Raw genomic sequence first — 21309 nt, 5'->3', positions numbered from 1 at the left:
TAAATATCTAAATTAAGTATTTTTCCCGTACCACACGATAGTTCACTTTATATTGTTTCCAAGCAACCTAAGGTCTGTTTAGAGGTCCAAATTTAAACATAGTGTTCTTTTAAGTTCGTATATGGACTTTGGAGAAGAAAAATGAGGACTTCAATGGTTTTTGCTTGGATACACGTCGCTCTCCTTTGGCAGTTAAAGATTTTGAAAGACAACTCAGTGCGTTTTTTTTAATAATTCTTTGTGTTATTTCATCAATTTCTATATTTTATATTTTTTAATAATTGAAAAAATGTAAAGTAAAGTTTAGAAACATTTAGTTTTTTGCCGTGTCAATTTTTTGCTTACTGGAAAAATGTTGTAACTACTTTTTATACCCTCCACCACCATCAGTGGTGATAGAGGGTATATATAACTTTGTCATTCCGTGTGTAACACCAAGAAATATTCATCTGAGACCCAACAAAGTATATATATTCTTGGACCTTATGAAATTCTGAGTCGATTTAGCTATGTCTGTCCGTCCGTCTGTCTGTCTGTATAAAACATTCTCACGTTAACACGAAGCAACAAAAATTAACGAAATTCACCCAAAGTATTTATTATTGTCCTAGGCAGTTTCGTATTGAAAATGAGAAAATCGGTTAACACCGGGAAAAGTTATGAATCAAAATTTGAAACAACCTCGAAAAAAATAAGCATTTTTTACACATTCTGATGTAATTTTCTCAAAAACTGTGCAAGATAATTCCATGAAAATTACCACACATTCGTTTCTATACAAGAGCTTGACTCCTGCTGAAAATTGCCAGAATCGGTCCACAATTTCATATACCTCCCATACAAAAGTACATATTCCCGGAAAATGGGTTTTTTGTTAATATCTTCCGTCACAATATCGAAATCTTTACAAAATTTTACAAATTAAAATCTTATGTCAATAGCATTCATTCAGAGAAAAAATTTTCTGGATCGGTCCATAATTGGACGTAACTCCCATACAAGGTCCCCTCCCGAAAATAACTTAAACGCAAATAATTCATTACTAAATTAAGATATCCGTATAAAATTTGGTACAAGTATTGCTCTCACATGCAGAAATATTACTGTGAAATTTTTTTTCCATCGGTTCATAATTGGTCATAGCTCCCATACAAGGTCCCCTCCCGAAAATCACTTAAACGCACATAACTCATTACTAAATTAAGATATCCATATAAAATTTGGTACAAGTGTTGCTCATATGCACGAAAATATTGCTGTGAAATTTTTTTCCTATGTGCCTTAAAGGCACATAACTCATTAACAAATAGCGATACCCAAAAAAAATTTGGCATAAATACTATTTTTGTACACTTGGGTTATAGCTCCCATACAAGGTTCCCTCCCGAAAATCACTTAAACGCACATAACTCATTACTAAATATTGATATCCATACATTTAGCAAAAATATTGCTCTTATATACATAAATTAAACTATAAAATTGTTTTACGATCGGTTCATATTTGGTCATAGCTCTCATACTAGGTCCCCTCTAGAAAATCACTTAAATGCACAATATTCATTACCAATACAAAATTTCGAAATTTTGTCTTTATATACATAATTAGTCATAGCTAACATACAAAGTCCTTTTACGAAAATCTCTTAAACGTACATTACTCATTACCAAATAAAGCTATTCATACAAAATACACATACACAAATATTAGTTTTGTATACAAAAATTCAGTTTCAAGATTTTTTCACGATCGGTTCATAACATACATGGGTGCGGTCGGTCCCATACAAGGTTCCCTTCAGAAAATCACTTAAACACACATTACTTATTACTAAATTACGATATAGATACAATATTTGACTGAAATATAGCTTTTATGAACAGAAATTTTGCTTAAAGAATTTTTTACGATCGGTCTATAATTGGTCATATCTCCAATACTAGGTCCTGCCCCTATAAGCGCTTTAACCATATTTAACTAGTTGCATTATCAATTAGTGTAGAACAAAATTATATATACATATATGTATTTTGAAAATCCTTAAATCTTTCACACACATGCATACTTGCAATTTACTAATTATCGCTAAGCGCTATAAAAATATAAAGAAAATGGCGTTTGTAATGTTCAATAAATCATGGAATTGTAATAGATTTAAGCTGTTTAAATCTTGGGATTTTTTCTATTTAAGACATGAGAAAAATTATTTCTACAAATATTTGATAAATTAGAAAAGTATTAATATAAAAGTAGCTGGTGGAGGGTATTTAAGATTCGGGTCAGCCGAATATAGCACTCTAACTTGTTCAAATTCTGATTCGCTGATACGCAACAGAAATATTTGTAAATTTAGTCGAAAAATCCCACATCTAAAATATCAAATTTAAATAAATAGGTACCTTTAACTGCTAACATAGTTGAAAAATTTTTTATCTCGATTTTATCTTCGGAACCTTGCCAACAAAACTGTTTAGTAACATCATCTTCTTCTACTTTATTTTATTAATTATTTTTTGCTTTCACGGTTTAAATCTTGGGAAATCATAAAATTCCTATTTTTTTTTTTTTTGACAATAAAAATTAAGTTTGAATAAAAGTTTAAAAAAGTTCAAACATTTTTTTACTACAAAAATAAGCTGGAATTTAAGTTGAATTCCAATTAAAACACAAGCGCTTGATTTTAATTTTTTGAGTGCTTATTGGGTACAATCATTCATACACATATTCATACATACATTCATTCATTCATTGATTTATTCATTCATTCATCGTTCAATTCATCTATCATTTACTACATACATTAATTTATTTAAAAAAAATATATAGTACACTGTAAAGCAGTGTGCTAGTGTTTTAAAAACACACAAAATTATTAAAAATCGTCCTTTCTGTGCTTGGAGAACGTGGGCGTGGTTTCCAACATAAGCAAACTCAAACTGCAATAGTGTTTGTGTTGGAAGTGAATTTTACGCTCTGCAGATGTGTGTCCTAAAGTATATCACAGATAAAAAAATAGTTAAAACTTATTTCTAAAACTTTAACCTATTGTTAAAATTATATATTGATAAAACTATATATGTATAATCATTATACTTATTCGGGTTTGAGTTCGACACTTTGTTGAACAAAATATTACTTATACATACTTTGTTAAATTACACTTTGTAAAACAAATATTTATTTAATCATTTTATATTTGAATTTTGTTTTTTATAGAAAAATAATTTTCTCAATTTTTCTTGAGTTCTTTTTTTCATGTCAATAAATTAAATACTAATTTATTTTACAATTATAAAAAATCACAACCGCTGCATTTATTTAACCCGAAAGGATATATAATAAGATATTAATATCCAATAGGTTATGGGCCTTTAATTCGTGTGTGATACATAATTGTGTGAAATATTTTTTGAAAAATGGAAAATATCAAGTCATGCGTAAAGAAATTGAATGGTGAAAACTACCAAATATGGAAATGCAAGTTGGAACTCTTACTAATTAAAGAGGACTTGTGGGAAATAGTTTCCAATGAAAAGCCTGCATCTCCAAATGCATTTTGGTCGCAAAAAAACGGTAAAGCACGTGCTACCATTGGACTTTTAGTCGAAGATTCGCAGTTGGTACATTTAAGAAATCAACAGACAGCACATGATTATTGGGAAGAATTAAGAAAGATGCTTTTAAAGAAATTATGTAGAATGCAATTGAAACCAAATCAAGATATGGAAGCTCATATATCTGAAATTCTAGAAACGATTAACCGATTAAGCGGTTTGGGTGAGCCAATCACCTGCAAGTAGCGTTTTTATTGGGAAGTTTGCCAGATGAATACAATGCAATAATTACTGCTTTGGAAGTGAGATCTGAAGATGAATTAACATTGGACCTTGTTAAAGAAAACTTAATTCAAGAATATAAACGAAAACAATCAAGTGAACAAGAGCAGTCAAGTACAACGAATTTAGCGTTGAAAATGCAAAATATGAAATATACAAAGAAATGCTATGGATGTGGTAAGGTTGGACATATTAAGCGTGATTGTCGTGTCAAAAAGAATTTTGAAAGTAAGAATTCAAAATTGAAAGCTAATAAAATTAGTGAAAAGCCAAATTCTGGTGAAATTGAAGTATTTTGTTTGAATTCTGGTGACAAACTTAACCAAAACGAATGGTACGTAGATTCTTGTGCAAGTTGCCACATGAGCAGTAATAGAAAATTTTTTACAACGTTTAATGCTGAAGTTAGTGGTAACATTTATTTGGCCAATGGCAAGAAAATAACAGCTCAAGGTTCTGGTGATGGTTTCATTCATTGTGGCAGTAAACAAATCAAGATAAAGAACGTCCTATATGTGCCAGAGGTAGATGAAATTTATTATCAGTTGCTAAAATGGTTCAAAATGTTTTACAAGTTTTATTCAAGAATAAACAATGTGAAATATCAAAAGATGAAAATATATTAGTAACGGCAAATCTGGGGAATAATCTATATATTATTGAGCAAACGCAACATGCAAATATTGTTAAAGCAAGTGAAAGCGAATGTATCCATACATTTCATAAAAGATTTGGTCATCGTGATAATAAAATTATAAAATCAGCTATTGAAAATAATTTAATATCAAATGTACAAATAAAATCTTGTAAGTGTTCTGAAGTTTGTGAAGTCTGTTTTAAAGGAATTAGTACATGCTGACTTATGTGGACCTATGCAAGCTGTAACACCCAGTGGTAACAAATATTTCCTAACAATGATTGATGATCATAGCAGGTACTGTGTTGTTTATTTTTTAACAAATAAAAGTGAAGCGTTTGAGAAAATAAAAGAATATGTAGCTTATGTTGAAAATTTGTTTAAGAAGAGATTGAAAGTTCTGAGAACAGATAGAGAAGGTGAATTTAAAAACAAACCCTTAAATGATTTTATGAAAAGTAAAGGTATCAGTCAGCAATTTACAGCTCCTTATACGCCAGAACAAAATGGTGTAGCTGAACGTAAAAATAGAAGCCTCATCGAAATGACTCGTTGTTTACTAATACAATCTGGTTTAGAATTGAAATATTCGGCTGAGGCAGTGAATACTGCAAATTATTTACAAAATAGATTACCCTCTAGATCTACAAATAAAACACCTTATGAATTTTGGTTCTCCAAACAACCCACTATGAAACATATTAGAATGTTTGGGTGTGAAGTATATTATCATGTTAATAAACAATTTCGTAAGAAACTTGATAATGTGGCTAATAAGGGATATCTAGTTGGATTCTGCGATGAATCGAAAGCTTATAAAATTCTTAATAAAGAGAATAATAAAATAACTATTTCAAGAGATGTTAAATTTATAGAAAATTGGAATAACAATAATATTGTTAAAAATGTTGACCACAGTTTAGTTTCTATAAATCTTTTAAATTACAGTGAAAATGAAATAGTAGATAACTCCCAGCCTAACGAAATTCAAGAAGAACATGAAGAAAGCTTTGATACAGCTGATAGTGATGCAGAAGATTCTGTGGAAATTTTACCAAATAATGAAAATAATGATGTTTTGAGACAAAATGAAACTAATAAAGAACCATCAAACATAAGAAGATCTTCTAGAGCAAACAAGGGAATTCCACCAGAAAGATATGACTGTAAAGCTGCTGTATTTGAAACAACAACGTATAAAGAAGCAGTAGAAAGTAAAGATAATGAGAAATGGATTACAGCAATGGAAGAAGAAATACAAGCGATGTACTCAAGCAATACTTGGGATTTGGTTGAACTACCAAAGGGAAGGAAAGCTGTTGGATGCAAATGGCTATATAAAATCAAGGCGTTAGCAGATGGTACGACAAAATATAAGGCGCGTCTTGTAGCAAAAGGCTTTTCTCAAAAGTATGGGCAAGGCTATGATGAAGTATTTGCTCCAGTAATTAAACAGTCCACATTTAGAACTCTTCTAGCAGTTGCATCATACAAAAATATGATAGTACATCACATTCATTTTAAAACAGCATTTCTAAATGGTGATTTGGAAAATGAAATTTATTTAAAACAACCAAAAGGATTTGAAATTTCAAACAAATCAAATTTTGTATGCAAATTAAATAAAAGCATTTACGGTATCAAACAGTCAGCGAGATGTTGGAATCAAAAACTTAATGAAACATTAATAAGTTTAGGATTCAGAAGGGGAACTACTGACTGTTGTTTGTATACAAAAGGAAATGGAGAAAATATAATGTATTTACTAGTTTATGTAGATGACATACTTATTATAACGAAAAATAAGATACTTTTAGAGGAATTAATTGAAGACATTTCAAAATTATTTAAAATAGCAGATCTTGGAGAATTAAAATTATTTTTGCGAATTGAAGTTGAAAAAGTTAATGGAAAATTTTTATTACATCAGCAGAAATATATTAAGAAGATTTTAGAACATTATGGAGTATCTAATTCAAAACCATCAAAAATACCATTAGATGTTGGATACATATAGTAGTAGCATATAAGCGAAAGGGATTGTCAAAGACCTAAGTCCCCTGTCAAAAACCTAACTGGTGAGAATGTATTAGTAGAAGCACAAAAATAAACACAGTTGTTCAAAAGGTACTAAATAATAAATGTATTTTTGATACTTTATTTTTTGTGTGTTATTACTGGGATTTCATATACTAGTGAATGAAAATATTAGTAAATTAATTTTTTTCAAAAGATATTTCATCTTAAAATATATTATAAACACGTCTTTTTGTTATTTTTTTCTGCACTAATGGCAAAAGAAAAAAAGTATGTGAAACACTTTTTTAATTTCCAATACGAAAATTTACAACTTTTCTTTTTTCAGTTTTAATTAAAATGAAATGTCAAAGAATAAAAATGTAAAATATAAATTATTTTCGGGGTTTTAAATACATTAAAAGTGTGGAAAAAATAATAAATATTAAGTTTAAGTGATAAGAAAAACTATTAAATTCTAATATCCTCAAAATTTCGCGAAGAAAATTTGAAGTTTTGTGAGTGCGTTTAGTTCTCTCAAGTGTGTCTTATTCTCTCAGAGCTCGTCTCTGTGAAGAGAATAACAAATTTTGTTTGACGACCCCTTCAGTTTCGCCTATATACCTACTATATGGTTGGATATATAAAAGAAAATTACACATCAAGTGATCAATTAGAATCAAACAATTTATATAGACAAGCAATTGGATCATTACTGTATTTATCTAACAGCACAAGGCCTGACATTACAGTTGCAGTTTCAATTCTGAGCAGAAAAGTTTCCTGTCCTACAAAAAGAGACTGGAATGAAGTTAAAAGAATATTTAAGTATTTAAATGGAACGTGTAACTTAAAGCTATGCATTGAGGCACAAAACCTAAATATTATTGGATATGCTGATGCAGATTTTGCTGGTGATATAAAAGAAAGAAAGTCCACAAGTGGATACGTATTCCAATTAGGAGGAACCACAATTTCGTACGCAAGCAGAAAACAAAAGCAAGTTACATTGTCTTCAACAGAGGCTGAATTCGTTTCATTAGCTGAAGCTACACAAGAACTTTTATGGCTGAAAATGTTATTCAAAGATTTTAGCCTAAATATTTCTGAATTTAGAATAAAAGAAGATAATCAAAGCTGTTTGAAGTTGCTAGATCTCGAGAAAACAAATTCGCGTACAAAACATATCGATATAAAATATTATTTTGTTCGTGAAGTCAAGCAAGCAAATGAAATTAAATTTGAATACTGCCCTACTGAGGATATGCTTGCAGATCTCTTAACAAAACTATAATGGTTTAACCATTACATAATATCAAAGTAGTAAAATTCCGAGAAATGATTGGCCTTATATGAATGTTTTACAAATTGAGAAGGGGTGTTGAACAAAATATTACTTATACATACTTTGTTAAATTACACTTTGTAAAACAAATATTTATTTAATCATTTTATATTTGAATTTTGTGTTTTATAGAAAAATAATTTTCTCAATTTTTCTTGAGTTCTTTTTTTCATGTCAATAAATTAAATACTAATTTATTTTACAATTATAAAAAATCACAACCGCTGCATTTATTTAACCCGAAAGGATATATAATAAGATATTAATATCCAAAACACTTTCCTTTTAGTAATTCTATTGAGAATCACATATTAAACATTTCAACACTTAGCAAATTGTAATGCATTTTCTGCCCCCGCTACAGGGCGTCATCAACAATCTTTAGTGATGATGAATGTCATATGTAAATATCATCTATTTAACTCATCATTATTGAGAAATTGATTATGGGAATTGCAAGCAATGTGTGTTAATATTCCCAATACATATTTCATTGTTTTTCTGTCGTAAAATTGTTAAAATCATTAAAATATAGTGAAACCCCCATACCTATATTAATACCCTTAATCCTATATAATAAATACTTACCCGCTATAAAGTTCAATAAACATATGAATTTGTAACGTTTTATGATAAAAGAAAGAACAAGAGTTTTTATTTACTTACCCGCTACTTAAAACTAATCTATCCATATCCCTTTAACCCGAAAGAAACACTATAAATATGAAATTAAGTATATAGAGCCCGGATTAAGTGAAGACACATAAAAGGGGACTTTTTGGTACTTTTTCCTTCTATAATATTGAACCTAGAAACATGAAATTAAGTATGTAGTACCCGGATTAAGTGAGAACACATAAAAGGGGACTTTTTGGTACTTTTGGTACTTCGGCCTTCAAACGGTACTTTTTGAATTTTGTATAATATTGAGCCTAGAAACATAAAATTTAGCATGTAGGGCCAGGAGTAAGTGAGAACATGTAATACTTTTTGAAGGAGTACTTTTTGAATTTTTTTATAATATTGAACGAGGAAACATAAACTTAAACATTAATCTGATGGAAAAGATTTTTCGTATCTTTATACAATTCACCTTCGTGAGAAGGGTACCTATATATAAGTTTGTTTTTCTGTTCATAATTTAAAAATATTAATTTTGTGACCTCATAAGGAACAAATACAATTTGTAACTCCGATTAGTTATCGAAGTCGGTTTAGCGATGTCCGTCTGTCTTTTTTAGTTAAGTTTGTTTTCAAATATCTGTTTGTCTGTCTGTCCGTTTTTATGTTTGTTGAAATCAATTTTCTGAAGACCCCAGATATCTTCGGGATCCAAATCTTCAACAATTCTGTCAGACACGCTTTCGAGAAGTTTCTTATAAAAATCAGTAAAATCTTTTCATAAATAACGGCGATGTAAGCAAAAATCCGAGACAGCCTCTAAAAATTTCATCAAAAATTGTGAATTTTCGTGCATGCTGCGGCAGAGATTATAAACAAACAACAACACACCTAATTATACGGTAAATTTTATTATTGGAATTACTTGTTTATAAAAACAATGCAAAGAAAGAACAACAATTACGAATGAAGAGCAGTCTGTTGTTATTGACTAGAACAGCCAAGCGCAGAAAGAGAGACGCTAAGAAACTGTTATTGTAGTGGTGAGAAAATACTAAAAAACACTTAGAAAAAATATTGCCTAATTACGCTTGTTATGATTAAATTTCATAACAAGTAAAATAGTAAATTTTACAGATAAAACATATTCAAAGAAAAGAAAAATATATATTTCTTCACAAAGATAAAGTTTTATTATTTAAAATGTGTAAAAAAAGTATTAGAAATACTACTTTTATGTGTTTTCATTCTCATTAGTAAAATTTTTTTGGAGTGTTGTTTTTACAAATTGTTTTTGCAATTTTTGAAACAAAGCGAAATCAACCTACATTGTTGAATGCTGTTAAGCAACTGAAGATAATTTTTTGTATTTTTACGCTCTTGCTATGAGTTTTGTTTACGATCGGGTAGTGTACGTCTGAATTGCCGAAAATCTTCGTAATTTGAACAATATGAACGCGCAACGCTGGACTAGAAACATGAAATTAAGTATGTAGAGCCTAGGGTGATCGATTATTCGACATTTTCCAAAAACCGGTTTTCGAATAGTTGACATTTGAAAAAAACCGGTTGACATTTTTCAAATCCAGAAAAAACCGGTTAACCGGTTTTTCATTATAAATAACAAAATCTATTTTAATTTGAAAAAAATAGACGTTTATGTTTAAATTTAATTAATAAAACAGGACTTAACTGTTTTTTAACAGTTTAAAAGATTATAACTTTAGATCTAGTTGTCTGATTTATTTTATTTCTTTAATGTAAAAAATGGAAAAAAGTGGAACACTTCTGTTGAACATAAGGAACTATGTAATTCTAGCTTATTCTAAAATCCCTATTTAGACAATTATCATAGTCATTCCAACACTTCCATAATATTTTAGCCGCAAATTTATTATTGTAATTGAAATATAATCTTAAGATTGATAAAATTTTATCAAACTGTTATTCCAATAAACTTTACAAATAAAAATTGTTAATTAATTAGGAAAATCAAAAAAGTTTAACCAAAGGTGCATTAGAAAAATATACTCTAGTTCCTGGACTCCAATATTTTTAATATATAGACGGGCTGTATTTTTATTTACTTCAAAATTTAACTTAAGTAATCTTTGAATACAAAGCAAATTAAAAGTATTCGAAACCGGTTTTTAAAAAGTAGAAAAACCGGGTTGTTCGATATTCGAAAAATCAACATTTAGAAAAAACCGACACTGGTATAACAGAAAAAACCGGTTTTAAAACCGGTTGAAAATCCGAGTCGATCACCCTAGTAGAGCCCGAATTAAGTGAGAACACATAAAGGGGGAGTTTTTGGTACTTTTTCGTTGTACAAAAGGTACTTTTGAATTTTCTATATTATTGAACCTAGAATCATGAATTTGAGTATGTAGAGCCCGGACTATGTAAGAACATATAAAATCTGACTTTTTGGTACTTTTTCGTGCATTAAAATGTACTTTTTGAATTTTCTATAATATTGAACGTAGAATCATGAAATTAAGTATGTAGAGCCCGGACTATGTAAGAACATATAAAATGTGACTTTTTGAATTTTGTATATTGAACCTACAGACTAAATAATTTCAACATGTAGGGCTCGGAGTAAGTGAGAACATATAGAAGTGGACTTTTTGGTACTTTTTCGTTCTTTAAAATGTGCTTTTTGAATTTTTTATAATATTGAACCAAAAGTATTAAATTAAGCATGTAGGGCCAGAGTAAATGATAAAATATAAAAGGGGATGTTTTGGTACTTTTTCGTTCTTCAAAAGGTACTTTTTGAATTTTCTATAAGGGCCATGAGTAAATGATAAAATATAAAAGGGTTTTTTTGGTACTTTTTCGTTCTTCAAAATGTACTTTTCATAGTATATTTATAGAAACATATAAAATCAAAATTTTTGGATTTTTGTAATAAAATATGTACTGGCTGTTTTTGTTTAATACACTATGGTGAAGGGTATACATATAAGATTCGGCACGGCCGAATATAGAACTTTTACTTGTTTTGTTCTATGACTCGCACACTCTTTAGAGTCAGAAAATTATGTTATAGAAATTTCAAACGGATACGCTTCTCACGAAGGTGAAGGGTATAAAAATTCCAAACACCTGCAGAAAAATATTTGATGTAGGACTCTATCATTATGAACGTAGTTTTAATCTATTTTAATGCATATTTTGAATATTAATATTTAATACGTCAATTTTCTTTTTGAAATTCTTTAGATTGCTATACCTTGCCGTCCAAGGAAAACTTTTACACTTTACGTCTTAGATGTTCCCGAAGATTTGCCGGTAGAAGATATACGACATGCATTGTATAAATTTGATTCTGTTGTGGAGGTAGTTCGACTACACAAATACCAGCATCCAACTCCCATACATTTCCCGGAAAAAAATGTAGATGGTATGAATATGTTGTTAATATTTTTTTTATTTGAGACATTATACATACATATACAATGAGGTTATAGGGTTTAGTTTCATACAAAACTTTTAACTTCAATGTAATTCGAGATTTTACAAAATAAAAAATTTTTTTTGGTCGGAGCAACGTCAATGTTGTAGCTTAAAAAGAAGAAACAAAACTGTCTAAATTAACATTAACATGAAATTTTCATACACAAAATTTTAACGAAAATTGTATGTTTATAATTGTATGTACTAGCTATACCCAGTGTGCTTTGCTACCCTAAAAGCAATATGTATAAATAAACAAGTAAGAGTGCAACATTCGGCTGTGACGAATCTTATATACCCTTCACCACAGTGTATTTAAAAATATCAATTCTATAAAATTTTAATTTATTTAATTTTCCCGTTTATATCATTATTATAGCAATAGCAAAACGAACAACAACAACGCTAAACGAAATAAACACACAAAAAAACAAAATACACAAGGCAGTAAAACCAACAGACATCCAAACATACGAAACGAAATACACAAACAACAAAAACAAAATAGACAACGCAATGAAACCAACAGACATCCAAACATACGAAACCGAATACACCAAAAAACAAAAACAATATACACAAGGCAATGAAACATAGGAAACGAAATACTCCAAAAAAATGCAAAAACAAAATACACAACGCAATGAAACAAACAGACATCCAAACATACGAAACTGAATGCACCAAGAAACAAAAACAATATACACAAGGCAATGAAACACACAGCCATCCAAACACATGAAACGAAATCTATTATCTATCTATTATATAAATAAAAACCAATTGTCGTTCGTTGGTAATTGCATCAGTTGAGAACGACTAGACCGATTTGGACAATTTTTTTACTGAAATGTTCGTCATAGTCCAACTTAGGTTTTTACGGAAAGAAAAATTGACAACGCCCACTTTTACGCACACTTTTTCGATTTATCTAAAATCGGAAAACGGCTGCACCGATTTGGCTAAATTTTTTATTTAAATGGTCGTAGTAATCTAATTTAAGTTTTTACTGAAAGAAAAATTTACCACGCCCACTTTTTTCGATTTATCTAAAATCGGAAAACGGCTGCACCGATTTGGCTAAATTTTTTAAAACATGTTCGTAGTAATCAAATTTAAGTTTTTACTGAAAGAAAAACATGTTCGTAGTAATCAAATTTAAAGTTTTACTGAAAGAATAATTGACCACGCCCACTTTTACGCTCACTTTTTTCGATTTATCTAAAATCACAAATCGAACATAAACATTTTTTCTAATTTGGACAGGACAACGTCTGTCGGGCCAGCTAGTACTAAATGAATAAGCAGTGTTGTTGTTGTTGCGTATATCACAGCATGAAAAAAATTGTCTTTTTTATGAAATTTTCAGAGGTTGTCTCGGATTTTTGCTCATATCTCCGGCAGGCCTGCCAGATTTGCCGATTTATCGGCATTTTGCCGATGTTTTACCTTCCAAATTGGAAAGTGCCGATTTCCCGATTTTTGCTTCAAAAATGCCGATTTTTTACCCAATCGAACAAATTAACGAATTTATTATAACTTTACATAAGCAAAAATTACATGGAGCTTTTAAAACAATTGGGAAAGGAAAATTTACAGTACGGTAGAACACAATTTGCTCCATCACCAATGTCAATTGGATCGATTATGAAAAGGAAACACAATTTATGTATGAAAATCCTGAATAGGTTCTAAAAGTCTGATCTAAGGGTGCTAAAATTTTAAAATTTTTTATGGTTCGAAAATAAATTTACACATTTTTGTGGAAAAGTTAAAAAATCTTGAGAAAATTTCCCATTATAAAAATGTACTCAGCAAAATCTTTACCTATCCGGTTTTTGTTCGACGATAACCAATAACAAATGTGATAACCCCACTTTCTTGGATTTAAAATCGGCTTTGCACTAATTTTCTGTGTTTATTAGTCTATTCTATTTGATCGTGCAATTTGGAATGGTTTTAACAAAAATTTAAAAAACAATATTTTTCAAAAACTTCTAATATTGACTAGGATTAGAACCATTAACTAATTCCACATTAGACACACGCTCCACAGTGGGGCAGAATCGAAATTTTTTGGAAATAAATCTGGCATTTCTAAACGGCTGATCCGATCAGTCTAAAATTTGGAGTGAACGTAGCCAGGGACGGCGCTGTGGCGGCTCAAAGTAGGGTACCTACGACATGTAAAATTTTTAAACTCGTAATATACATAAAATTTCAGATCAATATCATTTACAGATCCAAAAATATACGTTTTTTAATTTAAAAATTCAAAAAATTTTAGATTTTTGTCGTTTTTTTACCAAAAATGTGTCTTAACTCTTTTATTAATAAAATAAAATTTGTATAGTTTTTTTTGTCATACTTAATACTAAAATATGAAAAATATGAAATTAAAGGATACAGGGTTAAATGAACATATTTTTGAATGTAATTGAGATATTGGCTTGAACATTTTTGTAAAGAATCGAGAATTTCCATATCTAACTAAAAAAAGATATTAAGGGACTATGGACTAAATTGTTGTAGCTATCTGCGACCCTATTAAAATTTTGATATAAATCATAGTTTTAGAAATTAAACAAATATGTAATATATGACAAAATCTTTATTTATGAACAAAACTCAATGAAATTTTCAACGCTTGTTAAATTTGTCATTTCAAATAAGAAAATGCAAAAAAAAATTGAAAAGGTCAAAGGGCATCCCGCAATTCCCGAAAATAGGAATGAAAATCCCAAAAATGGGATTTTTTACTTTTTTGACCATAGGGTCCACATTTCTTTCAGGGCTGGGAAAATACTTTTGGAGTAAATAGAAAACATATTGAGGTTTCCAAAACTGCTTTAAGTTTTCTGATCCCAGCTTTGGGATTATAGAAAATGTCGCCCAAAGTTGAAGTTTTGATAAAAAATAGGTCATATTCGGAAGGACGCAGTGGCAACATTTTCAAAAAATAGGGCAAGTTTTTTACGCCAAAGCGTTCTGCGTAAAGATACCTTTTAGAAAACTATAAAATTGTTATATGTTCTTAAAGAAAATTTTATTTTATTAATAAAAGAGTTTTTGGCAAAAAAACGGCAAAAATCTAAAATTTTTTGAATTTTTAAATTAAAAAACGTATATTTTTGGATCTGTAAATGATATTGATTTGAAATTTTTTGTATATTATTGGAAATTTTGTTGTCTAACTAACAAGAAAATTGAGTCCATTTGGTCCAAAATTACGCCCGGTATTCAAAAAAAGGCGGACCAAGGTATGGTAAATTTTGTATCACTAAATTTTTAAATGCCTATAACTCGGATATTATAAGAGATAAGTAGTATGCGCTTTCAGAAAATATAAAAATCTTTGTATTTGGGTGAAAAACAAAAAAAATGGCACGAGTTTAAAAATTTTACATGTCGTAGGTACCCTACTTTGAGCCGCCACAGCGCCGTCCCTGGGGCATCTGCAGGGTTCATCTTCAAAACTTAAACTCAAATACTCCTTGGCTACGCCAAATTTTATCCCGATCGGATCAGCCGTTTAGAAATGCCAGATTTATTTCCAAAAAATTTCGATTCTGCCCCACTGTGCGCTCTAGACAATTGGTTACAAGTCCTATTGTAAAAATTAATATTGTTGATCACTCACTGTCAAGTAATGAATGAAATAACTACATCACTCGTAACCAAAATTTGAAAATTTTTTACAGGGTAAATGTATAGTAATCCACAAATAATTATGCATTTACATTATTTTGCAAAAGTGACACAAATTCTAATAGATTTTATTCCAGTAAACCAAAGTTTCGGTGTACCCTTACAAAGAGTTCTTTTATTAGACCTATTCTGAATAAAAATTCCCTGAGTTATGCATGTATGTAAAAACAATATTGTGATTTTTGAATTTATTTGTCAAAGAATAAACAAGAAGTGAAACGCTGTCATTTTTTTACAACAATAACATTACGCTCTTCTCACAGACGAGTGCTGTGTAAATCCAACACATATGTAAAAATTTTATTCTCTCTCCAAACTTCAAAACTTTTTCGCGAAAATTTGATGATAATAGCACTTTGAAATATTTTTTATCACTTAACATTATATTGTATAATTTTTTTGCACAATTTAAACACATTTAATAGCCCGAAAATAATATATTTTTTACAAACGAAAAAAAAAATATTTTTTATTTTATGACATTGAATTTTTGTTGGTTGAAATTAAAACTAAAAAAAACAATGTTGTAAATTTTCGTATGGTAAACGAAAAAGATATTTCAAATAAATAATTTATTTTTTCAATATTATAGATTAAAAAACAAATAGACGTTGTTTATAAAATGTTTGTAGATAAAATATGTGGAAAATATCTTAAGAAACCTTTCCAAGTATAAATTGAAATGTAATATTTTTTTTTTTTTTTCAATATTTTTCAATACGATTTTTTGCAACTATGTTGACTTGAGAATTCTACTAATACATTCTTAGAGTTAGGTACCCGATGACAGTAGACTTAGGTACTTTTGACAACAGTTTCATTTCTTATTTATTCTTTGTTATTTGTGTTATGTTTCTTTGGTACAAAATAGTGTTTCTTTCAATTGTCGATTTATTGCCGATTTTTAAAACGTAAGTGCCGATAAATGCCGATTTTTTGGGAAAAAAATTGCCGATATTTCTACAAATTTATCTGGCAGCCCTGATCTCCGATATTTATGGACCGATTTTGCTGATTTTAAATAGCGATCTTCTCGAAAGCATGTCTAACAGAATTATTGAAGATTTGGATCTCGCCGATATCTGGGGTCCTCTAAAAACTGATTTCAACAAACACACAGACGGACAGACAGACAGACGGACATAGCTTAATCAACTCCGCTACCTATAAGGATCCAGAATATATATACTTTATGGGGTCGGAAAATTATATTATAGAAATTACAAACGGAATGACAAACTTATATATACCCTTCTCACGAAGGTGAAGGGTATAAAAACCCACTTAACGATTTTGAAGATTCTAACTACAATAGTTTCCCAGATTTATAATTGTTCAATTCACAATCGATCTTGTTGCGTTGTATGTCAGCAGCTGCTACAATAGTCATAACAATGTTGTTGGTATTTTCAATGAAAAAGCTCTATACAACTCCTACGACAATTTTTCATATGTTTTTCGAATGTTGTAAGAAAGTTTATTGTTGCCAATTGTTTATTTCAACATATAAACAAAAAATTCAAACGATTTTAGCATAAAAAACGATAAAGTGGTAACACTGAAATTAAAAACAAACAGCTGTTTACCAAAACAAAAAAAAAAACTAAAATTTTATTAAAAATAGTTTATTTATTAGTTTAAAATGTGGAATAAAAAAAATAAAAGAATTGAAAATTCAAAGAAATTAATTTGGTTTATTTCGCAAGTTTAATTAATTTAATGTTTTTTGATTTTTTTATACTTTCACATTGTTATGTATTCAAAAAAAGGCGGACCAAGGTATGGTAAATTTTGTATCACTAAATTTTTAAATGCCTATAACTCGGATATTATAAGAGATAAGTAGTATGCGCTTTCAGAAAATATAAAAATCTTTGTATTTGGGTGAAAAACAAAAAAAATGGCACGAGTTTAAAAATTTTACATGTCGTAGGTACCCTACTTTGAGCCGCCACAGCGCCGTCCCTGGGGCATCTGCAGGGTTCATCTTCAAAACTTAAACTCAAATACTCCTTGGCTACGCCAAATTTTATCCCGATCGGATCAGCCGTTTAGAAATGCCAGATTTATTTCCAAAAAATTTCGATTCTGCCCCACTGTGCGCTCTAGACAATTGGTTACAAGTCCTATTGTAAAAATTAATATTGTTGATCACTCACTGTCAAGTAATGAATGAAATAACTACATCACTCGTAACCAAAATTTGAAAATTTTTTACAGGGTAAATGTATAGTAATCCACAAATAATTATGCATTTACATTATTTTGCAAAAGTGACACAAATTCTAATAGATTTTATTCCAGTAAACCAAAGTTTCGGTGTACCCTTACAAAGAGTTCTTTTATTAGACCTATTCTGAATAAAAATTCCCTGAGTTATGCATGTATGTAAAAACAATATTGTGATTTTTGAATTTATTTGTCAAAGAATAAACAAGAAGTGAAACGCTGTCATTTTTTTACAACAATAACATTACGCTCTTCTCACAGACGAGTGCTGTGTAAATCCAACACATATGTAAAAATTTTATTCTCTCTCCAAACTTCAAAACTTTTTCGCGAAAATTTGATGATAATAGCACTTTGAAATATTTTTTATCACTTAACATTATATTGTATAATTTTTTTGCACAATTTAAACACATTTAATAGCCCGAAAATAATATATTTTTTACAAACGAAAAAAAAAATATTTTTTATTTTATGACATTGAATTTTTGTTGGTTGAAATTAAAACTAAAAAAAACAATGTTGTAAATTTTCGTATGGTAAACGAAAAAGATATTTCAAATAAATAATTTATTTTTTCAATATTATAGATTAAAAAACAAATAGACGTTGTTTATAAAATGTTTGTAGATAAAATATGTGGAAAATATCTTAAGAAACCTTTCCAAGTATAAATTGAAATGTAATATTTTTTTTTTTTTTTCAATATTTTTCAATACGATTTTTTGCAACTATGTTGACTTGAGAATTCTACTAATACATTCTTAGAGTTAGGTACCCGATGACAGTAGACTTAGGTACTTTTGACAACAGTTTCATTTCTTATTTATTCTTTGTTATTTGTGTTATGTTTCTTTGGTACAAAATAGTGTTTCTTTCAATTGTCGATTTATTGCCGATTTTTAAAACGTAAGTGCCGATAAATGCCGATTTTTTGGGAAAAAATTGCCGATATTTCTACAAATTTATCTGGCAGCCCTGATCTCCGATATTTATGGACCGATTTTGCTGATTTTAAATAGCGATCTTCTCGAAAGCATGTCTAACAGAATTATTGAAGATTTGGATCTCGCCGATATCTGGGGTCCTCTAAAAACTGATTTCAACAAACACACAGACGGACAGACAGACAGACGGACATAGCTTAATCAACTCCGCTACCTATAAGGATCCAGAATATATATACTTTATGGGGTCGGAAAATTATATTATAGAAATTACAAACGGAATGACAAACTTATATATACCCTTCTCACGAAGGTGAAGGGTATAAAAACCCACTTAACGATTTTGAAGATTCTAACTACAATAGTTTCCCAGATTTATAATTGTTCAATTCACAATCGATCTTGTTGCGTTGTATGTCAGCAGCTGCTACAATAGTCATAACAATGTTGTTGGTATTTTCAATGAAAAAGCTCTATACAACTCCTACGACAATTTTTCATATGTTTTTCGAATGTTGTAAGAAAGTTTATTGTTGCCAATTGTTTATTTCAACATATAAACAAAAAATTCAAACGATTTTAGCATAAAAAACGATAAAGTGGTAACACTGAAATTAAAAACAAACAGCTGTTTACCAAAACAAAAAAAAAAACTAAAATTTTATTAAAAATAGTTTATTTATTAGTTTAAAATGTGGAATAAAAAAAATAAAAGAATTGAAAATTCAAAGAAATTAATTTGGTTTATTTCGCAAGTTTAATTAATTTAATGTTTTTTGATTTTTTTATACTTTCACATTGTTATGTATATTTGTTTTGATTATTTTTTTTTTCATTGAGAACATAAACTTATGACTTTCTGCAAAGATCTGTTCACAATCACTGTTACTACACTTTAGTAGGTACAATATACAACTTGATTGTGAATTGAACAAATATGTTACATATGAGAAATGTCTAGCAAATTATTGCAAGTTCGCCAGTTTCTATCTATCACCAATTTCTATCTATCTATGAAAAATTTGAATGATGTAATGTTTCCAAGATACACGAAATTTTGTATTTAATTCATATATGTTGTGGCAAGCCACCCATTGAAAGTCCGCCCGTTATCCTCTAAATGTTTACATGAATGTCAAAGTTCTTCATGTAAAATTTGAAGATATACGATATAAGAATTTTTCTATTTGATTGATATGGAGGAGCTAAGTTCCCCATTGAAAGTCCGCCCGTTATACTCTAAATGTTCAGATGAATGTCAAGATTCTTCAAGTAAAATTTGAAGATTCTAGCTCTAATAATTTCTCAGATATACGAATTTTTCTATTTAATTCATATGGGGGCTTTAAGCCCCCCCAGATGAAAGTCCGCATTTTTTCCTCTAAAATGTTCAGATGAATATTTAAGTTCTTCGTGCAAAATTTGAAGAGTTTAGTTTCATTAGTTTCCTAGATAAACGAATTTTTGTATTTAATTAATATGGGAGGTGCCGCTCCCCTCATGGGTAGTCCGCCAATTTATTTCCCAAAATGTTTAAATGTATGTTAAAGTTATTCGTGCAAAATTTTAAGATAATAACTGTAATAGTTTCCAAGATAAACGAATTTTTGTATTTAATTTATATGGTAGGTGCCACGCCCCCTAATGCTATTCCGCTTCCTTTTTGCCTTAAATAATCATATTGACACTAAAGTTGCTCCGACAAAATTTGAGGACTCTAACTGTTATATGATCTCAAATATACGGATTTAATATTTTCTTAATATGGGCGTGGCTCCTCGCGCACTTGGAATTTCAAAATAAAAATTAGCCTATTACCTATTCCAGACATACAGGAATACGCTGTGAAAATTTTAATAAAATCGGTTCAGCCGTTTTGTATTCTATAACGTTCAAACATATAAACATACAAACAAACACACATTCATTTTTATATATATATATATAGATAGATAGATAGATTATATTGTTGAAAACATGTTAAATGTTTCTAAAGGTACGTTCACACCTATAAAATATTTGATAAAATGACGTGACTCATAAAACATTGACATTTTGATTTCCTTTAATATTTATTTAAACAAACATAATAGTTCAATTAACAATCGATCTTGTTGCGTTGTATGCGTTGTATGTCAGCAGCTGCTACAATAGTCATAACAATGTTGTTGGTATTTTCAATGAAAAAGCTCTATACAACTCCTACGACAATTTTTCATATGCTTTTCGAATGTTCTAAGAAAGTTTAGTGTTGCCAATTGTTTATTTCAACATATAAACAAAAAATTCAATCGATTTTAGTATAAAAAACGATAAAGTGGTAACACAGAAATTACAAACAGACAGCTGTTTACCAAAACAAAAGAACTAAAATTTTATCAAAAACAGTTCATTTGTTAGTTTAAAACAAAGAATATAAAGAAATTGGGGCTTGTCAGTTGGTACTTAAAGGAGTTGTCATTCGGTACCTAACTCTAAGAATGTATTAGTAGAATTTTTGTATA

At 29.4% G+C, this 21309-nt stretch overlaps 1 protein-coding gene across 1 annotated transcript in view; it reads left to right on the top strand.

Moving 5' to 3' along the window:
- LOC119599704 overlaps window positions 1-21309 on the top strand; it is a 103091-nt gene that overhangs the window by 56232 nt on the left and 25550 nt on the right. The window contains exon 3 of the mRNA XM_037949599.1: window positions 11688-11868. Coding sequence (XP_037805527.1) covers window positions 11688-11868 — 181 coding nt within the window. The remainder of the gene's footprint in view (window positions 1-11687; window positions 11869-21309) is intronic.

Source organism: Lucilia sericata, unplaced genomic scaffold (genome assembly GCF_015586225.1).
Source record: "Lucilia sericata isolate MDLA Ls3-8-SP2 unplaced genomic scaffold, ASM1558622v1 Contig000085F_arrow, whole genome shotgun sequence".
NCBI classification, from domain to species: domain Eukaryota; kingdom Metazoa; phylum Arthropoda; class Insecta; order Diptera; family Calliphoridae; genus Lucilia; species Lucilia sericata.
This window is presented reverse-complemented; position numbering and strand designations above follow the sequence as displayed.